This window comes from Lethenteron reissneri, chromosome 60 (genome assembly GCF_015708825.2).
Source record: "Lethenteron reissneri isolate LAM-NWPU_2019-01 chromosome 60, ASM1570882v1, whole genome shotgun sequence".
NCBI classification, from domain to species: domain Eukaryota; kingdom Metazoa; phylum Chordata; class Hyperoartia; order Petromyzontiformes; family Petromyzontidae; genus Lethenteron; species Lethenteron reissneri.
This window is the reverse complement of record NC_083838.1, coordinates 4,061,743-4,075,349: the sequence shown is the minus strand read 5'-3', so window position 1 is coordinate 4,075,349 and position 13,607 is coordinate 4,061,743. Positions and strand designations below refer to the sequence as shown.

At 44.7% G+C, this 13,607-nt stretch overlaps 1 protein-coding gene across 2 annotated transcripts; it reads left to right on the top strand.

The window, feature by feature from the left end:
- The first annotated feature begins 3,298 nt into the window (after window positions 1-3,298).
- LOC133357960 (inositol 1,4,5-trisphosphate receptor-interacting protein-like) lies at window positions 3,299-12,502 on the top strand. 2 transcript variants are annotated; one of them, XM_061576181.1, is made up of 4 exons: window positions 3,299-3,422; window positions 5,007-5,057; window positions 7,426-7,542; window positions 10,041-12,502. In XM_061576181.1, the coding sequence occupies exon 4, from the start codon at window positions 10,056-10,058 to the stop codon at window positions 11,226-11,228; it is 1,173 nt and encodes a 390-aa protein (XP_061432165.1). In that variant the 5' UTR covers window positions 3,299-3,422; window positions 5,007-5,057; window positions 7,426-7,542; window positions 10,041-10,055; the 3' UTR covers window positions 11,229-12,502. The 2 variants fall into 2 exon arrangements, with proteins under 2 accessions (XP_061432165.1, XP_061432166.1); XM_061576182.1 differs by having other exon boundaries at window positions 3,387-3,483.
- Window positions 12,503-13,607: the final 1,105 nt, after the last annotated feature.

Genomic DNA, 13,607 nt, shown 5'->3' with positions numbered 1-13,607 from the left:
ACACATTCCTGCGGAGGGAGCTGGTAGGAACATTGGGTTGCTTGGTCAATGGCCAGGGTCAACGGCGGCGTGGTGTATTCCGCAAATATGGCCGGCTGTGAAGGCGGGCACAAGCCGGCGTGAGTAGGTTAAACGTTGAGTTTTATAAGGGCACCACGGGGTGACCAGCCCCTCCCCACCCAGCCCCACCCCTCTCACCCCCCCACCCAGCCCCTCCCCACCCAGCCCCACCCCTCTAACCCCCTCCCTCCCCACCCAGCCCCTCCCTGCACGACGGACACAATAATCCCCCGTGGGCTGGTGTAACCAGGAGGTTCCTACCAGTATCATCATCATCATTATTCATACAATGTCGCCACCTCGTGCCAATTGCCAGTACATCCCTCGGATTCGCCGAGCCACAATTCGGTGGCCCTGCTCATGGATTCGCGATTCGCTCACACTGGATAACGGTGGCTGCAAACACGAGACGCAATGGGAAACAATGTAACCGAGACAACAACAACAACAACAACGAATCGGTTATTTAATCGCAATCGAATCGTGCAGAGAATCAGATCATGGGAACCCCACGAGTGGCGGGCAGGAACCGCGCAGATTTATTAATGAGCCCCAAGCCTCCCCTGGGATTTGCGGCCACGGTACAATCATCTTCTTCTTAGACATAATATAAAATAAAACGACACAGTTTGAGAAACTCCTGTCTTTCTTACACGTGACTAGGGTACTCTTATGAGCTGCACATTCTTGTTTTGGGTGCAGCCGCAATTGCGTTTGCATATACCAGTTTGCCATGTGATTTTGAAATGCTTGCCACAATAACTGCTGATGCCTCACCCATGTTGCAGGCAATTTTCTATTTTTAAACATATGCTGGACTCAACTTCAAACCGGTTTTTTTTTTCTTCTACAGTGAGGTAAAAACGTATTTGAACCCCTGATGATTCTGTACGTTTGCCCACTGACAAAGAAAGGATCAGTCTATCATTTTAATGGTAGGTTAATTTGAACAGTGAGAGACAGAATAGCAACAACAAAATCCAGAAAAACGCATGTCAAAAATGTTATAAATTGATTTGCATTTTAATGAGGGAATTAAGTATTTGACCCCCTCTCAATCAGAAAGATTTCTGTTTCCCAGGTGTCTTTTATACAGGTAACGGGCTGAGATTAGGAACACACTCTTAAAGGGAGTGCTCCTAATCTCAGATTGTTACCTGTATAAAAGACACCTGTTCACAGAAGCAATCAATCAATCAGATTCCAAACTCTCCACCATGACCAAGACCAAAGAGCTCTCCAAGGATGTCAGGGACAAGATTGTAGACCTACACAAGGCTGGAATGGTCTACAAGACCATCGCCAAGCAGCTTGGTGAGAAGGTGACAACAGTTGGTGCGATTATTCGCAAATGGAAGAAACACAAAGAACTGTCAATCTCCCTCGGCCTGGGGCTCAATGCAAGATCTCACCTCGTGGAGTTGCAATGATCATGAGAACGGTGAGGAATCAGCCCAGAACTACACGGGAGGATATTGTCAATGATCTCAAGGCAGCTGGGACCATAGTCATCAAGAAAACAGTTGGTAACACACTACGCTGTGAAGGACTGAAATCCTGCAGGGCCCACAAGGCCCCCCTGCTCAAGAAAGCACATATACATGCCCGTCTGAAGTTTGCCAATGAACATCTGAATGATTCAGAGGACAACTGGGTGAAAGTGTTGTGGTCAGATGAGACCAAAATGGAGCTCTTTGGCATAAACTCAACTCGCCGTGTTTGGAGGAGGAGGAATGCTGCCTATGACCCCAAGAACACCATCCCCACCGTCAAACATGGAGGTGGAAACATTATGCTTTGGGGGTGTTTTTCTGCTAAGGGGACGGACAACTTCACCGCATCAAAGGGACGATGGACGGGGCCATGTACCATCAAATATTGAGTGGGAACCTCCTTCTCTCAGCCAGGGCATTGAAAATGGGTCGTGGATGGGTATTCCAGCATGACAATGACCCTAAACACACGGCCAAGGCAACAAAGGAGTGGCTCAAGAAGAAGCACATTAAGGTCCTGGAGTGGCCTAGCCAGTCTCCAGACCTTAATCCCATAGAACATATGTGGAGGGAGCTGAAGGTTCGAGTTGCCAAACGTCAGCCTCGAAAGCTTAATGACTTGGAGAAGATCTGCAAAGAGGAGTGGGACAAAATCCCTCCTAAGATGTGTGCAAACCTGGTGGCAAACTACAAGAAACGTCTGACCTCTGTGATTGCCAACAAGGGGTTTGCCACCAAGTACTAAGTCATGTTTTGCAGAGGGGTCAAATACTTATTTCCCTCATTAAAATGCAAATAAATTTATAACATTTTTGACATGCGTTTTCTGGATTTTGTTGTTGTTATTCTGTCTCTCACTGTTCAAATAAACCTACCATTACAATTATAGACTGATCCTTTTTTTGTCAGTGGGCAAACGTACAAAATTAGCAGATCAAATATTTTTTCCCTCACTGTACTGCAATGCAATACTATGCAGCATTAACCGTCAATCGAGATAAAAATTTATAATTAATTAAATAAATTTGATTTTCCTCCATCCACGCCTGACCCCCCCCCCCCCAGGTGCGTGACGTCATTTATGGACGGCCCCTAACCTTAATAAAAGTTGAAGGCGGTACAGTACTATAGTAATAGAGCAAGTGCAGAATCACCCAACCGGAATTGATAGCTTGAAAGTATTTAGCGCGGGCACCCTGGAAAGTGCGGGGCCAGTAGCATATGTAGCTAAATTTCGATTTAAAGCTTTCGTGACTGCAGGGATTCATCTTCTTGGTTCTTTCGGTAAAGTCACGTAGAAGGCAAATAATAAAATAATAGTAATAAACATTATAAAATAATTCTCACAATTATTTTACGTGACTTTACCGAAAGAACCAACAAGATGAATCCCTGCAGTAACGAAAGCTTTAAAAATAATAAAATAATAAAAATAAACTTCATAAAATAATTATCACAATTATTTTATCATGTTTTATTTGTATTATTGTATTATTTCCCTTCCACGTGACTTTACCGAAAGAACCAAGCAGACACATGTAGCTACTTTTGCTACTACGCCACTGCTTCATGTACAACCTGAACACACACAGAGGGCAACGTGGAAATACGACACAAGGGGGGTGAGGTGGGGGGGGGGAGAATGGTAGCGACGAATCGCTTGTCGGATCGCTCTTTGCAATTTGGGAGCGTCGCTTTGCGCCCACGGCCACGTCACGTTTCGTGACACGGCTGACTGCCTCTCTCTGACCGCCTTTCCGAGAAACTACGTTGCCCCCCTTCGGGTGACGCGAATATAAATAAAGCCGGTAACAGCGCTGCTCCGCGTTCAGCCTCGCCCAGCTGAACCAGAGGGCATCGTTGATGCTGGTGAGTGATCCACGATGCATTTGGAATCCATCGTGTGCGAGATGTTAACCACCTTGCGCAGGTACGCAGGCGGTTCGCGGTTTCTATCACAACCACTGCCAATAAACTGCAACTTGAATCACTACCTATGAGATCTTCACTCAAAACTGCTCTAGAGGAGTTGTTGTACACCCCTAGCTGCCAGTGCAATTTAGTGGCCTAAAATACAATGTTTCGCTCCGGATAATCGCTGCAAAGTATGATCTGTGTTTTGATTTAGTGTGCTGATCTTAAAGGTGCATTGAAAAATGTTGATAATCCGACTGATGCTCCTGCTGCTGTTGTGGAGTGACTCATGCAGCCAGCTATGGCTGCAGGGTTTTTGTAGTACATGTTGTTTATGTCGTTTATTGTGAAAATTCCGTCACAGTTCCTATGATCACTGTTTCATTGCTTTTATGGCTTCATTTTGGTGATTTTTTAAAAGTTTTTCGGTTTGGCCATGTAGTACAGAGTTAGACTGATGGCCATAATCTAAGTTGTCTTGTGGTTGTTGTTGGAAATAATATTTGGCATAAATACGCATACAAATAAGACAAATATAAGCATCCTGTTTTTTTAAAAGTTACCGCATTCACTGCACCCCGCTTCAATCTCGCAGACTTGGGGGTGATGTATTTCCGTGCAGTGATTTTGATTAAGTTGTATGTACGTGGTGCTTAACGTCGTGTATGTAATATTGGACACTGGAATCAAGCGGAGCGACTTTGTTTTTTGTCACGCTCCAAGACTGGGTTACAGATTGGTAACAAATTCCCATTTTCTGTTCACGTGACAGCCCTTACTAATTGGCTGTAGTGGGTTTCACGACGCGTTTATATATATACGCAATCTATCTTAATTTTGGAGCTTTCGTGACTGCAGGATTTATTCTTTGGTTCTTTCGGTTAAGTCACGTCTAAAGATAAAATAATAAATTGAATAATAGCATATTACGACGTTTCGATTGCAACACAAGCAATCATCATCAGGCATGAAAGAAATAGCAACAAAAATCTAACTAGAAAACTATAGACTGACACACAAGCAGACAGACATCACAAGGACACACAGAGAGAGGACACATATCAGCACAAAGAGAGAGGCCGTTTCTACAAACGACCTCTCTCTTTGTGCCGATATGTGTCTGTCTGCTTGTATGTCTGTCTATAGTTTTCTAGTTAGATTTTTGTTGCTATTTCTTTCATGCCTGATGATGATTGCTTGTGTTGCAATCGAAACGTCGTAATACGCAATATAACCCATAAACCTCTACTATTGTAGATATTGGTCGCTAAGGCCTACGTGTCGTTCTCGTCTCCACGGCGTGCCACGTATAACCCATCCGATGTCGCGATGGTGGCTGGTGGCAGTTCCTGAAGAAGAAAAAGAAAGAGGAAGTGAGCTCAAAGACGTTTTGGTCACTAACGATTCACAGTGATTGTGCGCGTCGTTGTGTGGAATGTAAGTAAACACCTAACCCTCATTTTACAGGGAAGAGTATGCAGATTGGTGATTTAAATATACATTGCCGCCCACCCCCTTCCCCGATATGTGATATTGCAGATAACAGGAAGATATTTATTCCAAGTTCCTGTGTGTGGATACACGCCACCGGTATGTTATACGACTTCTCACACATCTCAATTTACACCATTGGAACCTCATTTGCCAGTTGCAAAATATAATAATTGTTTTTTTGCCATTTTATCTGGCAACAAAACTGACACCTTTTTTTACAAGGAGTTATGTTTGCATTAACCACAATACCTGCAGTCAGAATGCTTACCCCGAGCTCTCATACTCTGATAGTGCATTGTCCTTGAGTTGTGCGCGTTTTGGCGTCATCTGGTGAGACTAGGCTCTAAAGAAAGCTGTCTCGGGTGTGGACCAATCAATTTCAAGGACAGTGCATACATTATCAGAGTTGTGTTTTTTGTTTGCATTCTGACTGCAGGTATTGTGGTTAATGCAAACATGACTCCTTGTAAAAAAAAGGTGTCAATTTTGTTGCCAGATAAAATGGTAAAAAAACAATTATCACATCTCAATTTGTGTGTGTGTGTGTGCTTCCTGTATTGCGAAATAAAAAGCATCTTAGGGAACGTTGCAAAATCATCTTTGCTGCCAACATTGCAGATGGCTCGTCGTTTGTACCGTACAGTATTTCTATTCATGGACGCAGCAGTAGCAGCCAGCGAGTAAACGTCCGGGTTTGATGAACATTGACCCGTCGATCAAAGGTCCAGGAGCCGGTAATCCATCTCGGTGGAATGTCAACAGGGGCGGCGTTTCGAGACTCTCTACTGCGAGCAACTTTGGGGACCACTTTGCGAACCGTTCAATCGGCGCCGCCACCACCAAACCCCAAGGGCAGATCTCGGCTGAGGTTTTGGGTAAACTGGGAAACATTTTGCACTCGGTTGACACACAAATCAACAAGGGGCACCAGGAGTCAAACGAGGGTGAGAACCACTGCTCGAGAGGGTAAGTCGACCCGTGGCACCTGCTGGGCAGTGGCGGCTCCTGCAAAATCTCTCAGGGGGGGGCAAATGTCTGGATGATTGATAAGGATAAGGTCCACCCATGCAATGGATAAATTAACAGCGTAAGCATGTAAAGGCAACTTCACTTCTTTAATATTAATGAAAAATAAAGTGACTCTTGCAATACATCTCCTTGTTTGTTTCTATACTCACTATTAAAACAAACCACTCAAGTTTCTTTTATTAAAGATTCCACTAGGTGGCGACAAATTATATTGTTGGATGAAACGTGCTTACGTATGATGACGTAAGCACGTATGATGACGTAAGCACGTTAGGGCGAGCCCTCCCGGAAGCCATAGAGAATGCATTGCAGCGCCCCCGTTCGAAAAAAAAAAACTTTGAATGTAAGTCTATGGGAAGACTCTGGGCGATTCTCAGCCGGAGTGAAATCGCCCAAAAAGAGGCGGTACTCCACAGAACGTAGCATGACGCTGATTGGACTATATCCAGAGGCTGACAGTGACGGCTAGCGTGACTCTGTGGTTTAATGACATTGGTGGTGCGTCGCCCAATCGCCCTAATGAAGAAACCGCCCCTGGGTGTACCCACATTTTAGCCCACCACATGATGTGCTGTACTCATACTACGAGGTGGGCAACTGCGTGCAATTTGGTTTCAATTGCCGCACCGGGAGATGGAATCGGATCGGTGTGGTAACCGTGAACACCGCTTTTGGCAGCTCCCTTCGTTTCTCAGTTAAAAATGTTTTAAAAAAGAAACTGTCGTTCATAATCAAGTATTTTTGTGGGGTTAGATTGCGTAAATCTAAACCCACCTCCAACCGACAAAGGCAATCGGTAATCTTCTTGGTTCTTTTGGTAATGTCACGTAGAAGGGAAATAATAAAATAATACCAATATAAAACAATACAAATTCTCACGACGTCTTGATTGCAACAAAAGCAATCATCATCAGGTGTGAAATCCACAGCAAGAAATTTTTCAAATTAATAAAATAATAAAAATATAAAAAAATACAAATTCTCACGACAATCATCATAAGGTGTGAAATCTTGCTGTGGATTTCACACCTGATGATGATTGCTTTTGTTGCAGTCGAAACGTCGTGAGACATTTTTTTGTTTTACATTTTTATTATTTCATTATTTCCCTTCTACGTGACTTTACCGAAAAAAACAAGAATATGAATCCCTGCAATCACGAAAGCTTTAAATCAAAGCTTACAATTTGCCCATCGTGGTACAAAGGGGCAGAGCCATTTGTTTTCTTCCCACCGTTTTAGGATAGCGAGGGGCGATGCGAATGGTTGTGAGTGGCGCTTCGCCGTTTTCTCTCCGTCACGATTATAAACTCATTTTATTGTTGCCACGTCTTACAACTAGTAAGGTGGCGAATGAGGAAACAGACTCACCATGTGACGATGACCTTATCTAACCCTCGCCTACTATCATTTTTTTGTATCGTCTGTTGTTGTAGCGTTCGTACCTGAAAAAAAATCCACGCGACCACGGAGAGAAAGACATCGCAAACTCCAAACACACAGCGGACTTCAGGGACGAGATCGAACCCACGACCTACTGCATACCAGGCGAGGTAGTTACCACCAAAAACATAAAATAAGACGGTGAATTTGATGACTGCCTCGACACTTTGCCCAGTGACAGTGGTGGATTTCTCCCTGTGCCTGGCAACTTTCCAATGCAGTCTCGGGACAAATACGTTAAAGAACACCTTAAGTAAAGGGTCAGATTCAAGAATAGAAACATGCACACGTGGTGAGCAAAGGTGCTCGGCATCTGCACATGTGAAATGAGTGGCTCCGACACGGTAGAAATTCAAGTTGTTTATTAAATTCCTGGCTAAAGTCTTCTTGGTTCTTTCGGTAAAGTCACGTAGAAGGGAAGTAACAAAATAATAAAAATAAAATATAATAAAATACAATTCTCACGAAGTTTCGGCCACAACGCAAGCAGCCGCCCTCACCTGAGGACCGAGCAACCCAACGTTCCTACCTGAGGACGGACACAAAAATCCCCTGTGGGCTGGTGTAACCAGGAGGTTCCTACCAGTTTAATCTCTACTCGAGATAAGCCGTAGCTGTATAACCCATGTGCGCCCCGCAATATTACAGGAGACGGCGCTCACATCACACATGTGTTTACCTTTGTTGCACTTTGCACTGCTATCGTGTTTTTGTACTGTTTGTTGCGGTAACGTCCTTATCCGCCCCCGACTGGACATCTGTGAGAAAAAAAAGCTTTATATCTCATCTGATTGCTCCAGGAAAATAAATATTATGACACTGTCTCCACCCACCACGAACCTTACACAAACCCCAAGCATTACCCCCCCTCCCCCCACTAGCACTGTCTCACACAAATAAACGTTTTAGCTTTTGAGCCCAGAGTTGCCAAGTCTCGTTGTAAAACACAAGCCACGTGGCCAGAGGGAAAGGTAAAACTCCAGTATACGGGAGGAGCGCTTCGACCACGAACCCTTTCTGTTTTCTAGAAACGAAAGAAAACAGCGATAAAAATTCATGTTCTTGGTTCTTTCGGTAAAGTCACGTAGAAGGGAAATAACAAAATAATAAAAATAAAACATAATAAAATACAATTCTCACGACGTTTTGGCCACAACGCAGGCAGCCGTCCTCAGGTGCTGCTTGCGTTCTGGCCGAAACGTCGTGAGAATTATTTTATTATGTTAAATTTGTATTATTTTATTATTTTCCTTCTACGTGACTTTACCGAAAGAACCAAGAACACGAATCCCTGCAGTCACGAAAGCTTTAAATCGAAATTTGAAGCGATCAAATTATTGCAGCGGGCAGCAACAGCAAAATGTAATGTTGTAAATGCGGCCAGCAGGCCTAATGCTGATGTCATCGACATTGGCATTTAGGTCCGAGCTAGTGATTTCATTTCAATCAAGTGCAGAGCCAAATGTAATGTGATGAGCATTTTGCATAGTGATTGGTGACTGGGCCCAGATCATCACTTCACAACACTTAAGAAGCCCACTTGTAAGCACACGTAAAAAAAAAAACTCGCATTCATCAATAGCAGTGTCATAAATATTTATTAGGTAATGTTTCAAGAAATGGCCCTTCTTTGAATGGCAATTGCCCAAAATGTGGCTTATTAAATACATTAATTTTAGAGTAATTTTGTTTCTTGCTGTGGTTGTCCCACCTGATGACGGAAGCTTGTGTTGCTTCCGAAACGTCGTTATTTAATTTAGTTCTTATTAAAAAAAATATTTTTTTTAATCTTTTTTATTTTTTCACCTACGTGACTTTACCAAAAAAACCAAAACGTATGGATCCTTGCAGCCACGAAAACTTCAAATCTAGAATATGAAAAACATGTTAAGGCAGTGTTATTGTTGTTTTTCTGCTAATTATGCTGGTGCGCCACTGCCAACACACCATCACAAAATAATGTATATCACGGAATTGAGGGTCTTTGCATTGCACTCTGACCTTGGGGCACCCCCTGGCGACCAGAGCAATGTTGAATTTGGCCTGCAGTTAAGGTGCAGATGGCATTGCAAAAATGATGAGGATTTTTTTGCCTGTGAAGTATTAAGGATACATTCCATTATTGATCAGAGGCAGATTTTGCATGTTCAGCAGTACAGAATCAGAATATGTATTTGTCCTGGAGGAATCCGATGAGCTATTAAGCTCTTTTCACAGATTTCCAGTAGAGGCAGGTCAGAACGTTGCAAGGCTCTGTCACATCTGTCATGGGGTCTGCCCCGTCCTTAATTAAATATAACAACCACTTTTGTCTTTCCAACAACAAATGCAATCTAAAAAAACGAAAATGCGACGGTGGTGTGTAATGCTCAACATTATGTCATTATATACTATATATAATAATACTTATTCTTGGTTCTTTCGGTATAGTCACGTAGAAGGGAAATAATAAAATAATATAAATATAAAACAATAAAAAATATGAATCCCTGCAGTCACGAAAGCTTTAAATCAAAATAATAATGCTTGATAGGAATCACACAAGTCAATACATTTGAGGTCAACTTTTAACGGTTAACAGTAATTAACAAAAAAAATTGTGTTGCAGTGAACTACTCCGACAATGGCGTCTGGCACCGATCATCTGGACGAACTTAATAGATTCTACAAAAAGAAAGTTGAATTCCCACCTAAACAGCTCGAAGGCCACATCAACACTGCTAATCGAGAGGTGAGGAAACTCCTGCAAGAGATGAGAAAACTTCAACAGCCAGGCTTGGAACCCGTCATTGCAGATGAATTCATTCCCACCGGCAGCTCTTACGAAGGACTCAAAGTTCGGGGAGATATGGAGCTGGATTTTATGATTCCTCTCTTTCACCCTGAATTCAACTTTGTCCCGATCTCACATGCCAGTGTACCAGGTGGCTATCGCCAATTAAAAGTCGAGCGACACAAACAATTGCAAAGGCCCGAGAAAGTATCAACACCACCAAGTCAATTTGAAAATAAATTCACCGAAGGCGGATACCTGATCCCATCAAAGGTATATCATTGGTTTCAGTCATTAGTAGACCAAGCAATGAACAACATACGAGATCTGGTTAGATTTGATGTGAAGTTTACAGGCTACCAACCAGCCCGTACGCTCGTCATAACTCTCAGCCCTGGCAATGAAATCTGCGTGGACCTGGTTCTTGCGGTCTACATTGGGGATGGTCTCTACGTGGTGGCCAAGCCTTTGAAGATTGTCCCAGAACAGCTTCTCTGGAGGCTGTCGTTCTCGGTCTTCGAGAAAGACATCCTGAATCAGCTTCCGAGCTCTTCCTGCCACCTGAAGACCCTGAAGATCCTCAAGTACCTGCGGGAGCACGACACTCGGCTGGAGGAGACGTCGCAGTTCGCGAGTGGAATCTGCTCGTACCACCTGAAGACGGCCTTCCTCCACCTGCTCACGCACACGAACCCAACCCAGTGGGAAGACACCGCAACGAACCTGAATGCCCGCCTTGACGAGCTCATGGATCTCCTGATTCAGAGCATGGGGAAAGGGGAGCTCAACCACTTCTTCCTGGGAAATAAATCGAGCCTGGCAAAGAAGGTGGGTGCGCGGAGCATGAAGAGTGAGGGTGTTTTCAATCTCTTTGACCCGAAATTTATTAATGAAACCACCCTCAATCAGGCCAAGGGGAGACTCGTCATCATTAAACACTCTCTGCCTGCCATACTCAAAGAACATTCATCCATTTGTGTAGCTAAACCAAGGCCCACTGATCAATGTAGTTCTTTTTCATAAGTGGCCTGGCCACAAATGATAACTCAACGACGTGGTTCATCATGTGCAAATTTATAGCAGCCAAATACTCTAAACGTATGTTGATTCTAAAAACCACGCGACCACAGGGAGAACATGTGTAGTGGTGACTTAACTCGGAGACGCTAAGAGTTGGAGGCCCTTCTTTTATTTAACCAAGCACCCTCGGCACAATACACAGCCTACGCTGGTAGACACTCTTCTGTCGCTCGCTTATACACAACTGTACGTGGGTTGCGACGATCTTCAACAACACAACGGGGCTCCCACTACAAACGACAGCCCCGAGCTCTCGCTAAGGGCCCCCTTTTATGCTCCCGGCATGGCCTCGCTCCGCCCCGGCCACGTCCCCTCTCTAGAACCTACTAACAGGTTCATTGGCTTCCCCCACGTGCCCCTTCTGTAATATTTACCCCAAATATCCCCTCTGGTGTGTCACGTGGCCTGCTGACGTCAGGGCTGCTGTAAGCCGCAGATCCCCTTCCCCGCCAGCAGCCAGCGCTATGCTGTTACAATACTTATTCTATGCCACTACACATGTCAACTTCCAAATATACGATCTCCTGTATACCAGGCGAGGGAGTATGTTGGCGAGTGGATTTACTCTCCAACGTACGGGTCGGCTGAAGTAGTAACTAATTTGGTCTTGTTTACGGGACAGATCCGAATTATGAAAAATTATTTAAAATATATAGATTTGATATGATTACACGTGAAAAATAATATCTTCTAAACGACCGCCTGCATTGCGTTGCCAAATCCGTGCTCTTTCACCAGCATTTTCCGTCACTCTCCTCAAAACTTGTGGCGAAGTCGGAGATCGACCCGGTTCGAGGTCTGCCAACAACGCTTTGTGTCCGCCGTTGTTTCTGATTCCCAAAATCGGGACATCAACGCCTGAAAACGGTGCGGAGTTGGGAGCCGTTCCGCTCTTCGAATATCTATGATAGTCTCTCCGTGTTGAAATAATTGAAGAAAAAGAATCTGAAAATAAATTTCAACTGTTATTGCACGCTGCTGAGGTGTATAACCGATGCCTCATAAACTCCCAGGCTTCTACTTTATTTCTGCAAAAAAAAATAGTTTAACACAAAATACCGCTTTTTCAAAGCAGGAAGTTGCTTATGGACAACCCTATAGAAATGCCACGAAGATTTGGTTAAATAAATCCGTGATAATAAGAATGTTTAACATTGGGTTCGCAACTGATTTTGGGATTTGGTGATTGCTTACAGAAATAAAAACGTTATTCCAAATCGATTGCCTCTGCTATTTATTAAATCAACGTGTTGTAACACTTAGTCACGGTTTCAACCCCAACAATAGTTGGGGTTGAAACCGTGACTAAGTGACGCATTAATAGTTGAAGTGCATGGCACTCTTAACTTACATTTCTAATGACAGTGGAGTCTACACGCGGTGTGAGTGGACTAGTGGCCACGGGTGGTAATGACAGGGGAGTCAGTTGTGAGAGCGAAGGGACTGGTGGCCACGGGAGGTAATGACAGGGGTATCAGTTGTGAGTGCGAAGGGACTGGTGGCCACGGGAGGTAATGACAGGGGAGTCAGTTGTGAGAGCGAAGGGACTGGTGGCTACGGGAGGTAATAACAGGGGTATCAGTTGTGAGTGCGAAGGGACTGGTGGCCACGGGAGGTAATGACAGGGGAGTCAGTTGTGAGAACGAAGGGACTGGTGGCCACAGGAGGTAATGACAGGGGAGTCAGTCGTGAGTGCGAAGGGACTGGTGGCCACGGGAGGTAATGACAGGGGTATCAGTTGTGAGTGCGAAGGGACTGGTGGCTACGGGTGGTAATGACAGGGGAGTCAGTTGTGAGAGGGAAAGGACTAGTGGCCACGGGAGGTAATGACAGGGGAGTCAGCTGTGAGTGTGAAGCGACTGGTGGCCACGGGAGGTAATGACAGGGGAGTCAGTTGTGAGAACGAAGGGACTGGTGGCTACGGGAGGTAATGAGAGGGGAGCCAGTTGTGACTGCGAAGGGACTGGTGGCCACGGGAGGTAATGACAGGGGTATCAGTTGTGAGTGCGAAGGGACTGGTGGCCACGGGAGGTAATAACAGGGGAGTCAGTTGTTAGTGCGAAGGGACTGGTGGCCACGGGAAGTAATGAGAGGGGTATCAATTGTGAGTGAGAAGGTACTGGTGGCTACGGGAGGTAATGGCAGGGGTATCAGTTGTGAGTGCGAAGGGACTGGTGGCCACGGGAGGTAATGACAGGGGAGTCAGTTGTGAGAACGAAGGGACTGGTGGCCACAGGAAGTAATGACAGGGGAGTCAGTCGTGAGTGCGAAGGGACTGGTGGCCACGGGAGGTAATGACAGGGGTATCAGTTGTGAGTGCGA

What these genes read in the sequence shown, in the direction of transcription:
- LOC133357960 (XM_061576181.1), top strand. Translation starts at nt 10,056, where the DNA reads ATGGCGTCTGGCACCGATCATCTGGACGAACTTAATAGATTCTACAAA.